At 36.3% G+C, this 26,163-nt stretch overlaps 1 protein-coding gene across 2 annotated transcripts in view; it reads right to left on the bottom strand.

The window, feature by feature from the left end:
• Window positions 1-1,193: 1,193 nt before the first annotated feature.
• The window catches only part of ARL5A (ARF like GTPase 5A), a 32,112-nt gene continuing 7,142 nt past the window's right edge, over window positions 1,194-26,163 (bottom strand). The window contains exons 2-6 of one of the 2 annotated variants that reach the window (XM_005573184.5): window positions 19,858-19,918; window positions 18,893-19,040; window positions 17,078-17,161; window positions 11,298-11,449; window positions 1,194-7,846 (exon numbers count right to left, since the gene is read on the bottom strand). In XM_005573184.5, the coding sequence (XP_005573241.1) occupies window positions 7,798-7,846; window positions 11,298-11,449; window positions 17,078-17,161; window positions 18,893-19,040; window positions 19,858-19,918 (494 nt within the window). In that variant the 3' untranslated portion in view covers window positions 1,194-7,797. The remainder of the gene's footprint in view (window positions 7,847-11,297; window positions 11,450-17,077; window positions 17,162-18,892; window positions 19,041-19,857; window positions 19,919-26,163) is intronic. The other variant, XM_045367079.3, reaches the window with a different exon arrangement.

Here is a 26,163-nt window from a genome sequence, read left to right on the forward strand (position 1 = left end):
AAGATTTTTTAGGTAAACATCAATTTTGGTATAGAACAATTTGCTAGAATGCAAAGTATGTGATGATGAGAATAATGAGTCACCTAGGCATCCCACCTCATGGAATCCCAAAAGGGTGGCAATCAATCATAAGGAACACATTCAAAAGGACTGTTAGAGGTTATTCTAATGTTGTGAAAATCTCATCAACTTCATGGGACAAAAGTTATTTACCAGCAAAAAGGGGATATTCCAGATATCAAAAAATGAAGGAAGAATGAGCATAAAAGATGAATAAGACAAAGCTGTTTTTCCAAAAAAGCTGCTGTACCATTTACTATTTCAATGTCTGCAGATGCTGACAACAAACTCTGCTATGTTACTTACATTCCTTGATGTAGGCCCACACAGATTTCAAATACATAAAATTTCTACATATCTGCCACTGCATGATGCTTTTAAGCCATTTTTAAGGAAATAAGTGCTATTTCTACTAAAAGACTGAATGAGGAAAACATAGTCACCTAGAAACCCTTTTGAAATTAGGCAGAATTAAATGAGAATTGAGGTAAGTGTTAAGTAAGAATTAAACGAGGCAGTATGCTGCAATCACATAGGTTAAAAAAACAAAAAAACAAAAAAAACCTACCTATGAGAACAAAAGATGTAGAAAAAAACAACAAAAACATTAGGAATCCATTCATTCATTCGTCAACACATATAAATTGAACACCTGTTACATACCAGGCACTGTGTTCAGCACAGAGAGATGTAATTGCCATCCTGCGGTTTACATTCTAGCGGAGGGGAGAAACACGGTATTTAAGTCAGCATGTGACTGGGGCTGACTCCTCTCTCCCTTTTTCCCTTTTTTCTTCTGTTTACTATCAACTAAGGTCATGAATGTTCACTTTAATGATATTCATTTTAAATGACTGAACTTTTCTCAGATTTTAAAATAAATCAACTATGCAAACTGATCATAATTTGTCAGGCCCATTTCCAATTCTAACATTCAGAAATAAAAGAGAGAGAGATCTCTATAAATTGACCAGTGCCAGAAAAGTTTCCTAGAGAAGATCAGGACAATCTTTTTGTCATTTGTACAAAGCAGCTGTCATACCTTTTCAATTACCATGTGGATCCCAGTCTTCCGACACTGAATCTGCACATTTAGAGAATAAACCAGAATAAAAACACTGACAACAGAGAGGTGTGAATAGTAATTATAATTAACCCTTTCTAAAAGAAAAGGTATATGTAATAGTACATAACAGAGTTAACAATTGTAACTCGTCTTTTTTTTTTTTGCCTTTTTACTCAAAGCATAAACCAGAGACAATACGTTATACCAGATTAACATGCAACTTAAAAAGAGGTTAATGTACACATTAAGCATGGAAATTCACCAGTAAAATCTTATTTGTCATTTTACCCCAACTACCTTGACATTATTCTTCCATTTCATAATCAACAAGGTTCTACTTCTGGTCACCTGATAAACACTTTGCATTCCTGGAGCTTGACATTTCAGTCAATTATGGACACAAGAACATTGTTATAAGTATAATGAAAAAACACATCTACAAAGTAGCTGACTGCGCTGCTTTCAATGAAGGTCCCCACTCCAACCTGTCCACTCCCTCCCTTTTCTCAGCACAAACATAAATATCCCCCAGTCATTCATGAAGCTGTGTTGTTAAAAAGGTCCTGAAGCATTATTTCCCTAGACACCCAACACATCAGTACTGACCAAATAAAAACCACCCAGGCACTCTAAAATTGTTTTTCAAACATTCCTTGTGTGTAAAATTTTCCTGGCATACAGAGAAACACAAGTTCGCAAAATGATAAAAAGATGAGACAAAATTTCTGCCTCTTCTTGCATGCAAATCTTAAGTCAAAACCTTTTATTGTTTTGGAAATTCAAATACAAGAAACCAAAGATTTTCTTATTTGCTTGTCAATATGCATAGAGCTCAATTGGCAGGGATGGGGAGCAGAGCGGGGGAAGGTGTTATACAAAGAGACTAGGTGGAACCCATTTTTATCTAGGCTTCTCTAGGACAATATGATAAACAAGAAAGATTAATATCTACAAGAAGAATGTCATATTTAAAATCAATATGATTAGTAAAATGTATTTTAAGTACAAATTAAAATGATTAGTATACATTTCTCTCATCTCTAGCAACCAACAGAGCCCTCATTAGACATAGCTGCGTCCTCAATGCTGTATCCTGGACATTAGCCTAAAAAACATCTTTAAAAGTGCTTTGCAGGTATCACCTCATCTCATGGAACCACAGAGGGAAGTAAGAAAAGGCTACTCCAATCTAAAGGACTATTTTCAAGCAAAAATAGAGGAATTCTGTGTATCATCAATGAAAGAAGTTTAGGGGAAGGGTATAGTACATATTACAATAATTTAAAATCATATGCACATTTTACTTCCCATGCACGATGATTTCTAACATGAAACAATGTAACTATACATAACTGAAAATACAATCAAGCTTTGCCCCAGAACTTACAGCCACACTCTACAGTCAGTTAAAAAAAAAAACCCTGGAAGAATATATGATAAATGTATTCAGATTCTATTAGTCTGATTTGTAAGTAGAATCTAAACAAAGAGGAGGAATTTGGGCACTTATGCACATGCACAAATGGCTCAACATCTAAATGACACGATGCAAAATCACCACTATGAGAATCAAGAGGCTACTCGTATGCAAGCAACAAACTTTTACTTATGATTTCAAACATACAGTTTAATATTCTGTTAAAATTGTTTTTTAAAAAACAGTAGTAGGGTTCAGTTTTCTAGTCTCGGCATGAACTAATGCCAGGGACATGACTATTTGTATTAGGAAAGAGACAAAATGGTGTGGCTTGTGCTTCATTACGTCATGGTTTGTTGAGGGTTAGGTGAGTGTCTTCAATTTCAAGACTTTTTATTCAGGCCAGGCACAGTGACTCACGCCTGTAATTCCAGCACTTTGGGAGGCCAAGGCAGGCGGATCACGAGGTCAGCAGATCGAGACCATCCTGGCTAACATGGTGAAACCTTGTCTCTACTAAAAATACAAAAAAATTAGCCGGGCGTGGTGGCGGGCGCCTGTAGTCCCAGCTACTTGGCAGGCTGAGGCAGGAGAATGGCGTGAACCGGGGAGGTGAAGGTTGCAGTGAACCGAGATCACGCCACTGCAGTCCAGCATGGGCGACAGAGCAAGACAATGTCTCAAAAAAAAAAAAAAAGAAGAAAAAAAAAAGACTTTTTATTCAAATAAAGCACAAATTGTGACAGAAACTCTCTAGGCTATGTCATCAGTTAAGACAAGCACATACGATACCATAGAAAATACATATAATTTATTAGATGGGCTTAAAATCAACACAAGTCCATTTTTAAGCACTTCTTGAGTACAGACTATGGGAATTTTTTACCAAAGAACGGGATGTCTAGCAGGTAACAGCATAAAGATTTAAACTTTAGTTTTCAGAACAATACACAAGGGCTAGACAATTGATAAGAAATACTGCATAACTAATCCAAGTGTATCCTGGAACATTTCTTCCCAATTTGACAGGGCTTTAGGGTTAACTAGAAAGTTACTTTTTAGCATCCAAAATTCTAATTTCTGGCTTTCTTTCCTTTTTACTCTATTATCATGGTCTTAAAATAAACTATCATACATTCTTCGAGGGAACATGATATAGAAGTTTTATTTTTGTATAAGTGGAGCTTTAAAGACGTATTTCTTTATCTCTATTTACAGTCAATGCATGACAAGTGATTATTTTGATGTCTTTTAAAGCCCATTTAAACAGGTTTATTTTGTAAGGACAGGCTTTTCATTACTCACTCCTTTAGACATCTAATGTTTATCTCTATTTTGTAAGTAAACATGAACTAAAAAATGGGATGTGGGCAATAGCTTCAAGAATGCCCTTAGGTTATAGGCTATATATAAATTTGGTTTGGCATCTTTTTCCAACTCAAACTGAACTGGTATTCTGTGAAACATAACCATTCTTGGTAGTGGGAAGATAATACACACAAAACTTAATCCTGCCCATGCCTAACTAGTAGCTCAAGGAAGTGGCAGAGTCTGGGTATTTCTCCTAAGTTTCTGAATCTACTTCCCAACATGTGAAGTTAAATTAAGAAGCATGAAAATGTTAAATATAAAGAATTATAATATTGGCATCTATATGCTATTCACACTGCAAGCTGGTCTTCTGATGGACTCCACATCTCTGATAATGCTCTCTAATGAGCAAGGTCCAAATCACTGCCTCAAGTCAGTGGTGAGAAGATAGCAAGGAACTAGAAAAGCTGCATAGAAACTACTGGTTTGGAAACCGTTGTCTATAGCAACGGTTATAGAGAAAGTTTAAAGTAACCTCCAGGACAGAGATATCTTCACTGAGAGTAAATGAAGACACAGGAGAGAAGGGGATACCTGAGCTATGGGGAAGCTGATCTTGAAAGCAAGGAGATCCAGATTACATTTGGAGAGTGTGAGGGGTCAAAGTTTCATGGAGAAACTTGTCTCTTCCCAGCCTTGAAAAAGGGATTGATGACAAGATATAACTGGGCAATTGAGAGAAGACTGGAGTTTGGAGATAACCGATGATGTGGTACTATCTCCTGTATACAAAGCAGAGCTTATTATACATACATTCCCAAAAATGCCTGCAGAGAAATCTAGAAAGTTGTCTATAGTTTTTCTATTTACACTAATATAAACAGGTTTTGAGGTTGTCCGTACTGTATGTGGTTGCTGTAGTGACAGCAAGAAACATAAAGTGCCTATACAAGAGGGGACAATAGAGTCATGTTTCTAGGCATCTTAATACTATATACTGAGACAAAAAGGAAAAGAAAGTCAGGGACTTCATGCCTTTGCTCAAGCTCTGTGCACTTCTCTAGGTCTCAAATGACCTACTAGGCACTTTTTAAGGCCAGAAAATAAAAACTCTTCTTCCCTCTATTTCATCCCATGCTTCTAAAGTCATTTTCACTACCTATATTAAAAATGCCAGTCAGCAGCGCTAAAACACTTATATTCTTAAGGCAAAATGTCATATAAGAAAATGAATCCCCTATCCACTTCCCCACTATAACCCCTAAGCCACCTGCCTTCGTTGTATGCTTTGCCCATTATGAGGACCAAGATGTACTGGGAAGATAAAAAAGAAGTGCAAATTTCAAACAAGAACCCTCTATATAATGTGTAAGATACACTTTCACAGATGCTATTATGACAAAATTAAACATATTCAAATGCTTATAGCATATGGTTACTTTTGCCCAGATATCAAAAGAAGTTAAATAACTTTCAAAATTAGTATCAAAAACAGGATATTTAAATCCAACCACATGTACAGAAGTATGAATCTTTGTTCTTCTCAGAGCTGAACACAATGACTCCACGAGATGTTTTCACTCAAAAGTGGCATGTTAAAAACCCAAAAGCATCTCCCTTTGCTTAATTCCACTTAAACTACATACAAATTGCCAATATGACTTTTCACCAGCCTCTCCATCTTATCTGAAAATAATACTGTTAAAATGATTTTGACATTTTCATATATAAATTTATTTCTTCCCAACTATAATTTTGGTTTTATGTACAAGTACACAAATACCACCTTATTTTTAATGTTTACCTTGAAGGGTAGAAAACAAAATCATATTTTATAAATGTGGTATAAAATTACACATCTTCTCATGATGTCAAGTCAATTATCCACTAAACCAACTGTAACAAGGTAGTGCATGCTTTAAACATCCAATTAAGAATAAATCTGAGCCAATCTCTTGATGACAAGGTAATGTGCTGATACTGTGTTAAACTGATGTGGCAGTAATCCAAGGGACTAAGCACATGATTATTCAAATTAAAAAATAAAAAGGACAAAAGGTGCGGATTTTCTGGGCTACATCACAGAATATTTGTCTGGTGAAACCGTAATACAGATTTGGGGGAAGGAGATTTTTAATAGACAACAAGTAATTCTTTATAGTGATTTGAAAAAGTATGAGAACATATGAGAAAAGCTTAGTAATTTAAGATTTACTTTTGTAAAACCATGTGGACAAAGATTAAATGTTATGCTTGCATTTTGAACATTATAAATATAAAATACAAAACATCAATGTTAAATACTGATCTCCCATGCCTGACCTGGATTTAGATATTGAGTATTTCCCATTTTAAAGAAAGAAAACTTTCAAAGTTTTGTCAATATTTAAAGTATATACTATTATTCCTCACCAAAATCTTCATGAAACTTAAAAGGCTGATATTAAAAGTAGTTTTTTTTTTTCTTAAATATGCTAAAACAAGTGAGTTTGGATTAACCTTCAGATTTTCAAGGCATGAAAGATACATAGAGATAGAGTACCCCAGAATATGTTTTAACACATTTAGGATAAGTTTGTTTACAATTGTGACAGGAATACCTCTAACTTTCAGACATTGAAAAAAATACCCTAAGCAAACAGAGAGGGTGTTTTGGGTCAAGTTACTTCTTAGTACAAATAATACATGGTAGCAATCAATTTTTAAACCAAATTCTTAAAATCATTCAAAAAACACTTGCAGTTTATAATTGTCAATGCATTTATGTAATAGATACAACAAAATTTAGAAATAAAAAATCTCACACTATATTCCAAGTACCAAAATAAGAAGAAATTGACAAATTAAGAAATTATCAATGTTGCTCAGAAACATGCCTTACTTTTACTCTGAAATTCACTTTAACTCCTTGACGTATAATTTAATGCTTAAAAATAATATAGCTAAGTTTTTTAATAGTATTTATAGAATATTACTTTTCTGGGTAGACATGTTTCACACAATAGTTTTCAATGAATGCTGAGCATTCATTTGATAATTTTAATCATAATTTGATTCACTGATTAATGGATTAATAATTTATTCAGTAATTTAGATGCCATAAGAACCACTGAAAGGAATAATCTGATAGTTGCTCATTGTACAATCCTGCCCATTAGTAATACTAAGCCAAGAATCTGATAGCTATCCCACTCTGTTGAATTATGTGTTTCCATGTTTGTGATTTTGGTCAACAACAAAAAATCAATATGCAATGTCATGCTTTTTCCTTTTCCTTTTTTTTTTTAAATAAGCAGCTCAATAATTTGGGAGGTTGGTTAGTACAATACAGAGAACATAGAGAGAAAGTATAAAATGGCACTGAACACCAATGCCAATACTTATCTCATTATGGTTATAACAAAGGATATTATTAATATTTGTGTTATTTTTCTCTGGAACATAAATCAATGCCATTAACTTGAACTTGAGGTATATACACAATACACACACAACCTTAAGCAAAATACTTTTCATAAGTAACATTACATTTTAAAATATTGCAAACTGAGTATCTGTGCTGATTTGTATTTTGACTTAATGGAACAAGAAGAAAACAACATTCAACTAGGGAGGGTTATACTGATAATAAAGCTCTTAAAATTCAAAATGTCTTCCTCTCCCTTTGTACTTACCACAGGCTACACAATGTCCTGAGAGGATTCATTATGAGAAAAACGTCAATCACAGCTTTAATAACTTACTTTGGAAAAAACTAATAAGAAAGTAAATTGGAAGGTGAGACTTCATCTTTGTTTTCAAATAAGTGGTCTTAATTTTTCTTCTTATAGAAAAAGTTTAAATCAGTTTATTATAAATATATCTAAACCATTAATTTTTGCAGCTTTCAGGTAAAGTCCAGCACTTCATTTATACAAAGTCTATGAGAAGAGGTCAGTAGAGATCATCTAATCTTAAGTCGTGACATCATCCATTCAAGTCCTTGGCACAACCTATAAAGAAAACAAAATCATTTGATTAAATTCTGAACTAAGAAGCTATGAACAGCAAACTAAAAGGCAGTATTTTTCATTTAGCTAAATAACAAAGATTTAAAAATCAATAATATTCAGTGCTTGGGCTGCTGCAGTGAAGCCATATTCTCATACATAATCCATCTGTGATTTTTTTGTCTTTCCTCTTTTTAAGACAGGGTCTCCCTCTGTCACCCAGGCTGGAGTGCAATGGCACAATCAATGGCAACCATGACCTCTGGGCTCAAGCGATCTCCCCACCTCAGCCCCCCAGTAGCGGGGAGAAAAGGCGTGTGCCACCACACCCAGCTAATACATCTGTGCTCTTTTGGTTCCGTTATATCTCTAGTCCCTGGAATGCTGTCTGACACTTTTAAAAAGCTTTATAATTATACAATGAGTGCCCACAGAAAGCAACATATGTCAAAAATGTATCTGGCAATATGTATCAAAAATATTTAAAATATCAATACTCTGAATCTTTTTCTACTTCCAGAAATGTATCCTAAAAAAGAAAATCAGACATAAACATAGACTTACATACAAAACTGTTCATTAAAGTACTTTTAATAGAAAAATAACTTCTGTCTAGAAATACAGAAAACAAATTACAAGACATTTGTATGATGAAATATTTAAAATTTTCCTTTCAAAAATGATTTCATAATTCTCATCACCAGGAAATGGAGGAAATAAAACCATTTTATAATAGGATAAAATGCTCATGATATAAATGACAAATGGCAGAATATTAAACAAAATATATATTTTGTAGTTATTAAAACAAAGTATACACATAATATGTTATATAAATATTATAAAATGTAAGTATATAAAACTTTTGAAGGCAATAAAATTTCATATTGGTAACATCAGTTATCACTGAACAACTGGTAATTGAACATAACCCAAAATACAGAAAAGGATGTTCATTCTGGTAAAAGAAACTAAAAGTTCAGCAAAAGAGAAATGGTTGTACACATTAAGTTACAATAAAATGAAGAACTGTTAATAAGTATTATCTATGACAAGCTTTTGTAGACACAAAAAACTATGTTACAATATAAATTTTTTTCAATTCAGATTTTTGTTAAGTATGAGTCTAATAATGTAAAAGAAGACACAAATAGAAAAAAGACAGCAATGAGGTAAATAGATGGTTGTTTTGGGGTGGTTGTCCCATGCTTTTCTCCTGGGACTAGATTCATTACTTTTAAACTACTGACAGGAAATAGTACATAAAAATAATAGATGAAGAGACTGTTTAACTCCAAACTGATAAATGAACAGTAGTTACCTAATAGCAAACTAGAAACTGACTTAACATCCATTCTCTTAATTAATCTTTACAACACTGAGATTAGAATCCTTCCAATGTTACAGAGGAAATCCAGGTTGGCAATGTTAGCAAATGGGAAAAGTGGGAGTCAAATGAAGTCACACACCGAAGTTTGTGATCTCCAATTCACTGAATCAAAACGCTAATGCATACTAAAACCAGTAATTTAGATCAAGGCAGCTGAACTATAAAAGAAAAACAGAACATTTCTCTCAAAACCAAACTCATCTATTACCTTCCTATTTTTAAAACAAAATTCTTTTACCTCTTTTTAAAATGAAATTGAGTTCATACTAATGATACATTTTCCATACAATTATCAAAGTATATAAATTAAATCTATGTCAATCCTAGATGACTTGTCTTTATTGCCAAATATTATAAATCCATGCTTTTGCTTGACAAAGATATATATACTAAACTATTTGACTAAGAAATATTTAACATATTTTTACTTAAATGAATACATGGATAATTGGTATTATCTGTGATTTTTTTAACGAACAGGTTTTTTTTTAAATTAAAAAACCTTTTTTAAGGTTCTAATTATGCTCTTCCAAATGTCAGTAATAGTGCCTTCTATTAAGATTTGGCTTCAATAATTCATTATATTTGGTTTACCCTTCATCTTGGTCTTGAAAGCAAAACGATTTCTCCCACTTGAGCAAATTCGTCTATACCCCATGCTTTTGTCCTTTTCTAAAACCTCAAGAACCCCAAACTTAAGACCTCTATTTAGAATCCTTTATCACTTATTTCTTTTTTCCTCTGCTTTTAAATGCAATCATGCATCATTTAATGACAGGGATACATTCTGAGAAACGTGTCAGGTGATTTCATCACTGTGTGAACATCACAGAGTGTACTTACACAAACCTAGATGGTACAGTCTAGTACGCACCTAGGCTCCGTGCTATATAGCCTGGTGCTCCCAGGCTACACATCTACATAGCATGTTACTGTACTAAATTCTGTAGATGACCATAACCCAATAGTAAGAACTTTTGTACTGAAACGTATCTAAAAATAGAACAGGTTATTGTAAACATACAGTATTTTAATTTTATGGGACCACCGTCATATATGTGGTCTATCACTGACCAAAACATCATTATAGGGTGAATGACTGTATATACAGATCCACCATATTTTGGAAAAACAACAACAAAAATTGTACTCTATTTTTATCCTTCTTTTGGCTTTTTATCCTATTTCCAACCTCCTCTATTTCATCTGCCACACTCAAGAGTTTACAAAGCTATTTTTGCTTCCTAAAATCTACCTCCTCTTTAAACTACACTTACCTTATGCCCACTTTCCCAATGCACAGAATTTGTTCTGACAAAATGGTTGAATATATTCATTTGTTGTTAATTCAGTGGCATCCTCCATCTCCTGGTCCTTGATCTTAGATTTGACAATGCCGACCACACCACTTCCTTCTTGAAATACTTTCAACTGTGGGCACTAGACAGGGCAAATTTCTACTCTAGGCACACAGTTCTCTTCCAACACCTATCATTCCAGAACCAAGGACCATCACTGCTACACTCTCTCCAATTCCCTCAATCCTTCTTTTGTTTAAGTGCATCAGTTCCAACAGTCAGTAACCCCAAAGTAGTCTCAGACATGAATTATCTTTGACTTGAGCTTCTTTATGCATAAAATATCACTTACAAACAATTACTCTGTAGGACTGTTATGGGGATTAAATGAAGCACTATATGGAAAGCACTCCAGACACAGGACATGCTCAGCAAGTGTCAGGTCTTCAGTTTCACTATCATCGTAAAATGTATTTCCTAACTTCTCCAGCTCTCACTGATACTCCTGTTTCTCTGAGCTCCTACAGCAATTTTAACAGCTACATGCTTACATGTTCAGTAGGTTTATGTGTATTATGTTTACGTTGTTTTACTATTTACAGAACCACCCTAAAAAGTCTCTGATTATAGACATGAACTACAGCTTACGTCTGTCCCTTACGATGTTTTGTACACAATAGCCTTAAATATTTAGGAGTTTAAAGAAGATATACATGTTTCTAAGCAAAATACAAGTTCGATAACATCTAAGAGGAAGACTTCTTACCCCTCGCCAGTTAGAGCACAGCATGCCTGGATATGCCACTGGTGATCTTTAATAGAAGTTAGCTTCAAAAACTGGGAGATTTCTGCTACAGTCATGCATTCTTTAACATCTTGTTTATTAGCAAAAATCAGCAATCCAGCTTTTCTTAGGTCCTATTAAAGCAAATAAAACTTTAAAGGCCAATACATTTTCCACATATTTTTCAACTTAATTAACAGAATCTTTTTCACAATCTTAGTAAACAAGAATTTCTCAACTATGTGACATAAAAGCATCTCATAGCGCATAGGCTGATAACACATTTTTTATACTTGTATGTGTTTACATATTTCTTGTAGTCTTAGACTACCATTTTTTATGGTCCTAAGTGCTGTATTTAACAGTCATGTTTTCCAGCATACATACTACCCACCCCCTAAATCCAAAATTAGGCTTAAATGGCAAAGAACTACCTTTTAGCCTAATACTTGAGAGCTCTCCAAAATTCTACCTTGCCTATACTTTTCTGTTTTACCTTACATCACTCCCATATAAGTCCTCTGCTGTAATTAGCAACCTATCCTACTGCTCTCTACACAGTTTTGGGCACTGCCATCTCTATGTTGTTCAAATCATTTCTCTTGTGTATATTTCCTTCCCTCCAACCTCCTAAACCAGCCTTTCCCAATCATGATTCCACAAGAGAATTAAGCTCCACAGAAAATGATGAATGACTACATTGCAAATCTTCCAGTAACATACATAGCTAGTACCTTCTAGCTGCATAGGAAATAAATGAATTCATTACAATATATGCCTTAAAGCTTAGGGCTTAATTCTCAGTTGAAGTTCTATCCTAAACCAATCCTATTCACCCTAATTTCTGTCACTGTACATGAAGATTCCTTAGATTTGAATATGTAATATGGCCATCTTGGAGTGGCATTAAACTTACCAAGTTTCCCCAATAAGAAGTTCTATCGCTTCAATGCTATGACTCAGAGGCAAGTTCTTTAGGCTTTCTGAATTTATTCCTCATTATCTTTTGAGTATCTGATCTGAGCAAAACACCCACTGCATAAACCCTTTTCCAAAGGTAATTGTGCACACTCCAAATAACAGGTATAATGTTTTACTCACAAAATAGGCCACAGGTTCTTAGTATTTTCCTGCCCCACTCCTCTCTACCTGCCAGTTTTAAAGCTAGGGACTTCCTTGACAATCTGTTTAAAATCACAGAGCTTTCCCCTGAAAACGCACATATGCATATATACAAAAATTTTTAAAGTTTATGTACAATTTTAGGGTGTTAATAAATATCCTAAATTCCCTACATGGATACTGGGCCAAGAATCCATGAAGGATGTACTCAATTCGCAAATGAAATTCTCATAAAATTCTGTTATATATTGAGAGATATAAAATTAAGGTTTTGGTGCCACACTTGCAAGTTTTCACAACTGTTGAATGGCATCTGTCTTCTTAGGGATTTTACTGAGATATTTTGGTTTTAATAATGTGTGTATGTGTTTGAATCAATAAAATCTTCAGCAGATACAAAATGACTCTTGTTAGAATATAGTTTTGATGATTCTGATGCAAATAAAAACATTAGTAGTATATTTGTATTTTTCATTTGGTTAAAGGAGTTACATAAAACATTTTATATAGCAATCAAGACTAGGCCAGGCCCGTTGGCTCACGCCTGTAATTCCAGCACTTTGGGAGGCCGAGGCGAGCGGATCACAAGGTCAGGAGATCGAGACCATCCTGGGTAACACAGTGAAACCCGTGTCTACTAAAAATACAAAAAAAATTAGCCGGGCGTGGTGGTGGGCACCTGTAGTCCCAGCTACTTGGGAGGCTGAGGCAGGAGAATGGCGTCAACCCAGGAGGTGGAGCTTACAGTGAGCCGAGATCACACCACTGCACTCCAGCCTGGGTGACAGAGCTAGACTCCATATTTAAAAAAAAAAAAAAAAAAAAAAAAAATCAGGACTGACTTTAATTACAGTGCCCTCTGCAGGATGGCAGCTAGTAATGCTACCACAGTTTATACAGTTATCTGAATAAGTATGGTCAGAAAGGAATACTGCTACAATGTTCACAATTGAGATAAAGTATAACTTGTATACATATAGTTATTATCAAGGATATACAGTAAATATTTTTTCTTTTCTCCTAAACAGAAAATGAAACCATTAATCAGCTGGGCGTGGGGTCTCACACCGGTAATCCCAGCACTTTGGAAGGCCAAGGTGGGGGATATCTTGAAGCCAGAAGTTTGAAACCAGCCTGGCCAACAGGGCGAAACCCCGTTTCAACTGAAAACATAAAAATCAGCAAGGTGTAGTGGTGTACACCTGTACTCTCAGCTACTTGGGAGGCTGAGTGATGAAAATCGCTTGAACCCAGGAGGTGGAGGATGCAGCGAGCCAAGATAGTGTTGCTGCACTCCAGCCTGGGTGAGAGAGTAAGACTCTGTCTCAAAAAAACACAAATAAAAGAAACCATTATCAATAGTTGTTATGTGGCTGAGTCAATAAGTAGATGGACTTTCCATGGGATTTAATTCCTATCTTTCTATCTTCTCAGTTTCAGTATGTCTTGCTAGTGTGTGCTGAAGTCTTATATAGGTCAAGTTTGCTAACGTTGACATGTTGAAAGAACAACCTTCTGACAAATACTTGGCACAAGTTACGACACATAGTTTATATTATTATAAGTAATTTGTATTCATTCTTAATGATGAAATTATTTGTAGAAGCCCCTAAACTGAAAATTGAAAAATACAAAAAACAAAGCCATTTAATAAAAGGTCTCCAAATACCTTAAATCAATTTTTCTAGATCTCAAAGTTTCAAACTTTAGAGTTCTTGACTTTTAAGAAGTTATTTTATCAATTTTTAAATATTTAGAAAGAGAAGAAAATCTTCATTTGCTTTCTATTATATAACCCCAAAACCAAATATGTATACATTAGAACAGTAGAAAATAGATATATTAAATTAAGGCTGTTCATCAACTCGACTTAACAAGGGGTCAAAGTATAAGGTGAACAATGGTGATCTTTTGTACATAAGCCATTTCAAACACTTTAAAACCATTTCTGCTACAAATTTTTAGTCTAAGATATATTTTAGTTTTATCAAGGAGATGAATAACAGCAATTGCAAGACATATTTACTTAGCATCTTCTATATACCATACATAGTTGTCAATTTGTTTCTTAAAACTTCATTTGGGGGCTGGGCGCAGTGGCTCACGCCTGTAATCCCAGCACTTTGGGAGGCTGCGGTGGGCAAATCACTTGAGATCAGGAGTTTGAGACCAGCCTGGCCAACAAGGTGAAACCTCATCTCTACTAAAAATATTAAAAAATTAGCTGGGTGTGGTGGTGGGCGCCTGTAATCTCAGCTACTCGGGAGGCTGAGGCAGAAGAATTGCTTGAACCCAGAAGACGGAGGTTGCAGTGAGCCGATACGGTGCCACTGCACTCTGGCCTGGGCAACAGAGTGACACTCCGTAACAAAACAACAACAACAACAACAACAACAGCAAAAACACTTCATTTGTGAAGGTAACTCCTAGAAGTTGAGTCACTCTGAATAAAATTTCAGACTTTGGTGTTTGGAACCATTTTAAAATTAATGAGTTTTAAAGTTGAACACTTCATTTATGATAAAACTTTGAAAATTATTTTAAAATTTTTAGTTTTGTATTTTGCAATAATGTAAAGAATCGTTATCAGCAATGACAATAAGATTTTGTTGGTTTATGTAGTATGTATGAAACATCCAAGTAACATCATGTCTACATTTATTTTTCACTCACACATTCTCACTCTTTGATCCATTTGTCTCTCTCCAGAACTCTGCCTGTTTGGCTCTTCTTGACCCTACTGAGTAGCTTGCTCAAACTCCCATCTTCATCTGTAATTCCTTTCTTCTCTGGTCATCTCCCCATTCAGTCTCCTTTCACTTTCCAACTAGGCCCTACTTATGTCTTCTTTTTTCTTCTGCTAATAAAGAGTCTGAATGAGAATACTCAAGTTCAAAACCTAGATCTTAAAAAGCTAGTCAAGTCACATAACCTTTCTGGGCCCCAGTGTACTCACCCATAACAGATAAGGTTAAGTGACCTATGTAAGTTAATGCCCTCAGCTAGTAAAAATCAAAGACTTTGAACCCTGCTACTGGGCTCTTCATATACTGATCCTGCTGCATATTGGCCAATTAGAGTAAAAATCAGATAGGGTGACTACCTGTTAACAAAGTAAAAGATATAGCCCAGAGACAAATAACATTTGTATCAATTTTCCTTTTTCCAAACTCTTCATAAAACCACCCTTTGGAATAAACTGAAAAATGCTGCATTTTTGCAAAATATGAAGTTGAAAAGAAAAAAAAAAAACAAAAAACCTTTGTCTTCTGCCTCTGTTATGGCTTATTGCTTGTATCCCAACTAGAAATGGAATTTGGCAAATGAACACAGAATGGCAAGATGTATTTCTGTAAACCTCCACGAGGTTTAAACACAGCTGCCGGAATTAAGAGTCCAAAATAGGAAAAGGTGCATCTTAGTGGTCATAAGGAAACGAGGAACCTCAACTTACAAAACTACTTTACTAGGTTTGGTTCCCTAAAGCCCTGAAAGGTTGCCTGAAATACACAAAATTCTTAAAGCAAATCTCAAAAGCAGATCATCAAATCAATAATAAAATTAACATAAAACTTCACTACAAAGATACTCGTTTTCCTAAGCTTTGCAAAACATTCCACTGAAATAAAAAAACTCTACATATCTAAATATTTTTTCTATTCCTATCTATAAATGAGTTGAGAAAGTAGCTTCTGCAATATCCAAAAATACTCAATTTTACTAAATACTATATAAACACTATATTATAGTTATGAAGTTGACTATATTATTGTTTTTTAAACTTACATTATCGTAATATTTTTCTATTTAAAAAACTTAATTTTTAAATCTATTTTTATTTCTACTTATTTATTTTTAATTTAATTTTATTTTTTGAGACAGGGTCTCACTCTGTCATTTAGGCTGGAGTGCACTGGCAAGAACAGCTCACTGTAGCCTTGACCTCCTGGGCTCAAGCAATCCACTTGCTTCAGTCTCTCAAGTAGCTGGGACTACAGGTGCATGCCACCACACCTGGCTAATTTTGTTTATTTTTCGTAGAGATGGGGTCTTGCCATGTTGCTCAGCTGGTCTTTGAACTCCTGGGTTCAAGTGATCCTCCCACCTCCGTCTCCTAAAGTGCTGTGATTACAGGAGTGAGCCACTGTGCCCGGCCGGTATTTTTCAAGGACTAAGAAAATGTGGCTAGTCATCTAGTTTTGTTTAGTCAAAGGGACAGTATTAGAGAAATCTAACAGCAATTACATTTAAATATTAGTCTGCTGAGTAACAATCAAGAATTGCTAAGCACACAGGTACTTTAAAATCTCATTTCCAATGATAATCCTCTGTATAATTAATCTATTCAAAATGCAAAATGAAAGCCACTTATAGCACTTACTTTTGCCCAGGAAAATTGTGAAACCAAATGTATCTAGGATAACTGAAATAAAGTTCTGCAACTTACTTCATAATCTTTCTGCTGCTTCCAGATACATTCCAAATTGGGAGATGTCAAAATAATCAAGCAGGCGTGGCCAGCAAATAACTAATTATTTTTAAAAATTTAAAATTGATAGCACCCTCATGAGAAACTAGAAAACAAAATAGCGATTCACATACCCTTCCCCATATCTAATGTAAAAAGACTACTTACTTACCTCATGCGCTAACATTTTATAGAGCTCTTCTCTAGTTACAGAAATCCTCTCTCTGTCTGTACTGTCCACAACAACTATTACAAACTAAAATAATTACAAAAAAATTATTAGTGATTACATAATTTGGTATCTGTAAAATTTATAATGTGTTTATTTGATATACAGGCTATTAATATCAAGAAATTGGAATCTTATGGTATTGTTGGAAAATCAGAGCTACCTATACATTGTGAAGCCAAAAGGTCTGACCGATTTTAATATATTTACTAATTTTTAGAGAAAAGAGAATATATGATACTAACATTCCAACTAATATATATAACGCATGTCTGTTTTCAGTATCTTGAATGCTAATGGGCCTATATCCATCTATTTGCACTACAAATCAGTAAGAAAAACATACAATATGATCCTGAATTTATTACTTCCAGGTAGATATTATTTGTTAATATCAATCTGAAATCCTAAAAGGGCATGGGTATGGGAGTAAAGTAATGTGACAGTTAAAGAAATCAATTAAAAAAAAAAAATCAACCAACTGCAAGAATAAATCTCTATCTAAAAACAAGCTCTCTTCCTTACATAAGTATCACCTGCTACCTGCAAGCACAACCCCTTCATGAACTGATGAGACTGGGATCAGAAGGTGCAATGAAAGACTTGTGACTGCTGTACAGGACTGAGCTCCTTCGCACTGCTTCCTCAACTCCGTGAGCACCCAAAAGCAACAGATCAGCAGGAACAGATGGAGATTTAACTTACTCACTTTATGATAGCATTTATGATGCCCAAGTTGGTTCTGACCGCCTATGAGTAACATGCACTATTTATTTTTTGGACCTAGATCTTAATTTTTAAATAAACTCTTACGATTTTCTGGATCTTTTCTATTCTTCAGACTTCATCAACCAAAAGGCAGATGTATGAGAGAACTGCGACTTTACCTCCCCTCTCACTTGACAGCTTACTGATAGGTGACTTTATCACTGTAAGGCCCATTTTATTCCAAGGTATTTTAATAAAGCTGTTAATTTTCAGAGTGTTGGCATGAATTTGAAACCTATAGCATTATGTATACAGTAGCATATATACCTTTATAATCACACATAACTTCCCTTATAAAAAAAAAAGATTAAATGCCTAATGCAGTGTTGGGAAATCAGGTTGTTAGATACACTTAATGGTTTCTTAATGACTTAAAAGTCAGCTTTCCATACATATAAACCAGCTTTATTAACTTATAATGAACACTACGAAAACAATTGTCAGTCTTTTAATTCACAGGTCTATGCAATGAAGCACTTAAATGTCAAAGGTCTGAAATTTCCTTTGGAAAATAATGTGTAAATTAAAAGACATGATTACATCTAAAATGTCTTATAACGAAAAGAAAAACAATTATTTAATGTGCAATTGTGTTTTGTAAAAGAAAATAGTAAAACTGGCTAGGATTCAAACCACCAAAACCCTCTCATTTGGTGAGCTAAACTCAGTCAAACATAAATAGAGAGAAATGAAATTATAAACTATGAGATGGAAGTCATTTAAAACAAAAAAAAAAACTACTAAAGACAAGTTCTGGGATCAATACACAATCAAAACATAATTAACCACCAATTCTCCCTATAGAGGTTCAATGATAGTGGACATATCGAACAATGACCCTGGAATAGGAAATCAAAGATTTTACTCTGTTTAAACTCTCTCTATATTAACATACTGTGATATTTCAAAAAGATTAACTATAAGGGCTCAAATCTAGATGTTTTCCAAGCATTCTGTTTTCCAAGCATTAAATATTGTAAGAAACATTACCTCTGTGTTAGTATAGTAAGTGTTCCAGGAAGAACGAAGAGATTCTTGGCCACCAATATCCCACATTAGGAAACGTGTATTATTAATCACTATCTCTTCTACATTACTTCCTATTGTAGGAGATGTATGTACAACTTCATTCATAGAACTGGGGGAAAAAGTTTATATATATTTTACAATTAGCACAGAAGCTAACTTGCTTGAACAATTTTTTAATCAAGGACAAATCAGCATAAACTTTTATAATTTATACCTAAATATCTTTTTCCCACTAGTTTACAACATGAGTGAGGGTTTAAACAGGGCTAGAACTAGGTCTTAGGCTATCTGGCATATACTAGATCATTCCAGGAAACTATAAAAACAAATATTTTTCTACTTTCTTTTTTTAAATGTTACCCAGGCCAGAGTGCAGTGGCATGATCATACATAATCAGTGGCATGAGGTTCACTGCAGCCTTGACCTCCTCAATAGGATCAAGCAATCTTCCCACCTCAGTCTCCTGAGTAGCTGGAACTACAGGTGTGCACCACTACATCCAGCTAATTTTAAAATATATGTATATATATATATATATCTTATAAAGAGATGGCATACCACTACGTGGCCCAAGCAGTTTCTCAAAGTCCTGGCTTTAAGCAATCCTCCCACCTCTGCCACCCGAAGTGTTGGGATAAAGGCATGAGCCACTGCACCCGGCCATATTTTTCTACTTTCTACAAACAAAAGAGTTTCAGTACAAAACAAGCGGACAACTCAATGCCAACTATATGCTCAATATCATACAAATTTTTTGCTTTCTACAAAGTATTGCTGAGATTTGGCTCCAGGTTTATAGTCAACCTGCTTTCTTACAGGGTAACTTAGGTTTCATGTAATTTCTTACTGCATTCATTGATCGAATATCACCCAGGCCAAAAAAGTAACTAGAAATAAAATAATTTTTAAGACAGTTAATACTTACAATTGGTAAAGAATGGTAGTTTTCCCTGCATTATCCAGCCCAACAATGATAACTTTGTGCTCTGAAATAGAGAAAACACCAGTGATTTTTTCTTCAAAAAAGGAGAAAAAAGATTAATTCGATTATAGACAAAAATAAATTCCGTATTTCACCCTTCTATCTATGGCATAATTCAGTGCATGGCACTTTATACTTTCTTGGAAGTCAAAAGAACATCCTAGCAAGACCACCAGAAGTGTGCCATTATACTCACCTTCCCCATTGCCATTATTCTAGAGACAACTCTCATCTTTCCAACCTCCTCTCTAGGAAGTCACAGCACTACATTTCCTCTACTCCTAGGCAAGCCTACTCTCAGTAAAGTAAACCAAATATAATCACAACGATCTACAAATGACTTAAAGTATAAATGTTTCACAATGGATTACGTCAATGAGGTTCTAACAGGAAATTCAGGCATCAACTGGGTACGTGTATGTGGAGTGGAATGAGTGGGAAGGAAAAAAGGACCATTTTTTAAATGGGTAATTGTAATTTATGAGTACCTTAAAACCACAGGGCCACTGTAACATGAAAAACAAATCTAAGAACCTATGGCTATGGTGGCAGTGACTCCCTCCCCCCGTTTGGCTTCTGTGGCACCACTTTCTCCAAGTTTTCTTCCTGTCTCTAGTCATTCATTTTTTTTCAATGACTCCTCTTCCTTGGGTCTTCTTTCAAACATTCACGTTCCCCAGATGTTTTCTTGCCCCCTCTTCACATTTCAGCCAGGCCCTTGTAAGACCCATCTATTTCCAGGCCGTCTGAAAGCAATCCGCAAAGACAGCACAGCATGTGGAAGAAACTAGTGTCCAAGATGGCCTCTGGATAGTCATGCCATTATGTAGCCGCCTCCTCTTGAATCTGGGCTGGCTCTGTGACTTACTTTTAACCCACAGATGCAACAGAAATGACCAGGCATGATTTCTGAGCCTAAATCATCAGAAACATTGCAGTTGCTGCCTGGCCGTCTTGGACAAGTCCTCCTACGGTAAGTCAGATACCATATAGCAAGTCCAAGACTGCTGTGCCTTTTAATGAGTAAGCCCAAGTTGATCATGTGGTGAGACCCTGTTGAAAGGGATGACCAGTCAGTCCCTATCTCTTCCAGCCATTCTAGTTGAGATGACAGACAAGTAAAGAAGCCATCTTGGCTATGCAGCCTGGTTGAACCTACAGAGTATTCTAATTTTAGCTGCTATCTGACTGCAACCAAAGGAGACTCCCCAAGGTAGAACTTCCTAGCTGAGCTCAGCCGACTCATAAGAAACATGAAAAATAATAAATCATTGCTTTAAGTCATAAAATTAGAGTGGCTTACTACATAGAAACAGATAATTGAAGGAAATATTAATGGTATTATAAGACCTTGAGCAAATGACTTTTATTATTTCTCTGACCTTAAGTTTCTTCATTGTAAGATAGGGGAAATACTACCTATCACTCAGGGTTGTTTAACAATTAAAATAGCACACAGCAGTGCCTAGCACTGAAGAGGAGAGAGTTCTTAACCTGTTTTACCAGCCCAGGAAAAGATAAAAATTTACTAGAAACTGTACTTCAAATTTTGAATTTTGATCTTTTCCAAGGCTAGTGATATCCAGTACGACACTCTCAAGACACTGGGCAGTAGCAGCGAGCTGCAGCTCCCAGTCAGCCATGCAATAACAAGGGTAAACAACCAGTACTGCATAATAGTATATACTGTGCTATCAGACGGTTTTGCCCAACTGGAGGCTAACGTCAGTGTGCTGAGCACATTTAAGGCAGGCTAGGCTAAGCTATGATGTTCAGTAGGTTAGATGTAATAAATGTGTTTTGACTTCAGTTACTTTCAACTTACAACAAGTTTACTGACACATAACTACATCATAAGTTGAAGGGCATCTATAAACTAAAGTTCAAGTCATTCTCCCTACATAAGCTGCACATATCTTCACAGCAAACATTTCTCTACAGCTACTCGTGGTATCACCAAATGCTGGAATTATCCTAATTATCCATTTAGGGAATTAGACCAATCCTTTAAAGTCTAGCTTTCCATGTAGAATCAATTTCTCCTGCTTTCCCACACTACCTCTAATCTACCACTTATCCTAATTATTTACATGTGCACTAATCTCAGTTTAAGAAGGCATCTTCAACCATATAGAATACATATTAATCATCTTTACATTTCTAGTGACAACAACTATTCCTGGCATAAAGAAGGTACTCAATAAATGTTGAATTAATATTCATTCTATAAGTAATAAATGTTGAGGATTATAACACCTCAGAGTAAGATCTTTATAATTCAAATGGTAGATGTTTTCCAAATAGTTGCCACTTACCAGAGGAAATTCCTAATGATCTATAGGCACCTGCTATTATACAAAAATAGGAAGATCAAGCAAATAAAACATTTTAATACAATCCACTAGGGTCCTTAAATGACATGACCACCTGTCCCTTTTGTGAGTTATTAAGAATCATTTTAAAGACCTAGGGCCCAGGCCGGATTGGTGGCTCACGCCTGTAATCCCAGCACTTTGGGAGGCTGAGGTGTCGGGTGGATCACCTGAGGTCAGGAGTTCACAACCAACATGACCAACATGGTGAAACTCCATCTCTACTAAAAATACAAAATTAGCGGGGCGTGGTGGCACATACCTATAATCCCAGCTACTTGGGAGGCGGAGGCAGGAGAATCGCTTGAACCCAGGAGGCGGGGGTTGCACTAAGCCAAGATCATGCCATTACACTCCAGCCTGGGCAACAAGAGTGAAACTCCGTCTATGGCCCTTAGTCTCCCAGATCCACAAACAATTCTGCTACTATCCCAGAATAGACAGGACTCAGAGAGGGCAATTCATGGAAATGACTAAGACATAAATAAGAACAGTGAATGAGTAACATACAATAAGACCAAATGTTTAAAAATGAGAGACAAGTGCAGTCTATCCCTGAGGAAATGTTACATGGTGGCTGAATTAAAATCAGATGATTACTTGGGGAGCATGGAATCCCAACCCAAGGAGTGTTACAGGCTGCAATGACTGATGTGAATCCTTTTTTTTTTTTTTTTTGAGACAAGGTCTCACTCTTGTTGTCCAGGCTGGATTGCAGTATCACAATCATGGCTCACTGTTGCCTCAACCTCCCGGGCTCAAGCGATCCACCCACCTCAGCCTCCTGAGTAGCTGGGATCACAGGTGTGCACCACCACGCCTGGATATTTTGTTTCTTTTGTAGAGATAGGGTGTCCCTATGTTGCCCAGGCCTGTCTCAGACTCCTGGGCTCAAGCGATCCTCCCACCCCAGCCTCAAAAAGTGCTAGGATTACAGGTGTGAGCCCCTGTACCTGGCCTGAATTCATCTTTAGAGCAAGGCCACACCTGCATGAGGGCAAGGTAATCGAGTTGTTGAGAAAAGGTACCTTTGCACCTACAAAGTTTTTAAATAGCATGGCAATTCTGCCTAACTCCATTTTTCTATGTCCCAAAATTAAGCATTCCCTTTCTGATGACATAACTCCTCTACAGTTTTATTAATACAAGCACTCATAAACATTTTTAATACAACTAGAATTCATTATCAAGCTATACTCTGATCTCTGACTTGGGTAAAAGTTTTTAGCTTCCCAGGTGAATACTGATTTTTAACCAAAGCATTCTCAAAATGTCAGATTTTTTTTTTTTTTTTTTTTTTTGAGACGGAGTCTCGCTCTGTCGCCCAGGCTGGAGTGCAGGGGCTGGATCTCGGCTCACTGCAAGCTCTGCCTCCAGGGTTTACGCCATTCTCCCGCCTCAGCCTCCCGAGTAGCTGGGACTACAGGCGTCCACCACCTCGCCTGGCTAGTTTTTTGTATTTTTTAGTAGAGACGGGGTTTCACTGTGTTAGCCGGGATGGTCTCGATCTCCTGACCTCGTGATCCGCCCGTCTCGGCCTCCCAAAGTGCTGGGATTACAGGCTTGAGCCACCGCGCCCGGCCAAAATGTCAGCTTATTTTTAAGTTCCAGGAATATATCCCACCCCGCCTCCTCTCCATTCCCCCAATGTATTAGCTACAGGCCAGAATTTAGATGGGCTTGTCAACACTCAGGAAGAAAATACAATTACTCCGACAAATAAAAGAAATGGTACCCTAAAAATAGTACAAAATTAGCAGGAAAAGTCCAAAAGGAAACAAAAATATAGGCAAGAATCTATAATATATAACAATAAAGAATGAGTAAAAAATGTATATATGTATAAATAAGGTACACAGAGACCATGAAGTAAAAAACAGTACTCTCTTAGTTTCTTACAAGGTCCTTAATCAGTTAAGGTTAAACCCTTATTCCAACCACGTTACCATTTTTTCAAAATAGTTTGCTACGCTTCTTTCATAACTGCTTTCAGAGCCTGAGGTACACCATTTTGAATACTGTCACCTAATGGTGGCAAATCTTTTAAACTCTGAAGATGAACTTGACTTTAAAGTGGGAGACGAGCCACCTGATATCATCTTGGTCATGAGTTAAAAGGTATCTAAAATGAGTGCTATCTTTTTGTTGTTAAGTGAAATATGAAGAATTATTTAAAATTTTGTTTCCAAAGAACTTCTAAAAGGAGTTTCAAAGGATACAATGAATAACAGTAGGACATATCAGTGAAAAAACTATATAGCCTCCTAAAATGAGAGCTTTAAAGTAAAACCTCATCTGGCTTTAGTACAGGTATTTTTTAAAGTGGTCTCCTTACTTCAGCCATGTCCCTAGGACTTGGTTATTACGTCCTAATTCCAAACCTGGTGCTTTCTAACAGTTCTGTTAGGAAAAACTAGCTTGGCGAAAACTACTAAAAGAAAAAAAAAAGAGACTCTTAGGCTGGGCGTGGTGGCTCACACCTGTAATCCCAGCACTCTGGGAGGCCGAGGCAGGTGGACCACAAGGTCAGGAGTACAAGACCACCCTGGCCAAGGTGGTGAAACCCCATCTCCACTAAAAATACAAAAAAATGAGCCAGGCCTGGTGGCGCGTGCCTATAGTCCCAGCTACTTGGAAGGCTGAGGCAGAAGAATCGCTTGAACCCAGGAGGCAGAGGTAAGATTCTTTATCATACCTGGCCACTAGCTGAACATGATCACCAAGGTAAAACTGCTCTGAACAAAACCATGTGCAACAACACAGAGACAAGCCTAAGATAAAGCAGATGGCAGAAATTACTCATTCCAGAATTTCATCTTATAACACAAGTTAGTTGGCCTACTGAGGAAAGGAAAAGGTTAACTGTTTCAAGATGCATCATCTTTTACACCCACTGTATGGAATGAACTAGAGAATCAATAAGCTGAAATTAGATAACCTATCCTGTGGTGGATTAGGATTTAAACTGCTTCAAATCTTTCTTTAACAGTGCCTAGAAATAAAGAAAGCACACTGGAGAGAGAAGGTATAGTAGATGATATAGGGTAGGAATCCACATGTCTCGGCCAGGTGCGGTGGCTCACACCTGTAATCCCAGCACTTTGGGAGGCTGAGGTGGGTGGATCACTTGAGGTCAGGAGTCCAAGACCAGCTTGGCCAACATGGCAAAACCCCGTCTCTACTAAAAATACAAAAATTAGCTGGGTGTGGTGGCACACACTTGTGGTCCCAGCTACTTGGGAGGCTGAGGCATGAGAATCAGTTGAACTTGGGAGGCGGAGGTTGCAGTGAGCCGAGATTGTGTCACTGCACTTCAGCCTGGGCGACAGGTGAGACCCTGTCTCCAATAAATAAATAGACAGAATCCACATGTCTGGCATGGTGGAAAATGTTAATAGAGAAAAGCGCGTCGGAGCCGGTGGTAAGAAAGAAATGAAGCGGCTAGCTGTGGAATTTGGGCAGGGAAAGAAATCCAGTCCTGCCCTACAAAGTTAGAAATGGCTGGAAGTCCTAGTAGGTGAAAGGTTAGGTTACTGTTACAGTAGAACAGGAAAGATGAAAGGTAAAATGGCTATGAACAAGAGGAGGGAAACTAACCAAGGTCTGAAGCTTTGGAGGACCCATAACCTTCTGGCTGCACCTGAAAGTGAGTAAGTAAACTGAGGTAATATCGTTAGATAAACATGATGAAAAAGGATGAGTGTGACAAAGAAAGCTAAGCCTTAGCCCAAATCTTCCCCTAACTCTTCTTGACCTACCTCCTAGAATTTAGAAAAGCTGCTCTACTCGGTCTCTAGAACGTGTCATAAACTTTCCAATCATTTAATTTTGCTCACGCCATTTCTCCACACTGCAGACCTTACTCTTCTGCTTAATT

This window comes from Macaca fascicularis, chromosome 12, assembly GCF_037993035.2.
Source record: "Macaca fascicularis isolate 582-1 chromosome 12, T2T-MFA8v1.1".
Lineage (NCBI taxonomy): Eukaryota > Metazoa > Chordata > Mammalia > Primates > Cercopithecidae > Macaca > Macaca fascicularis.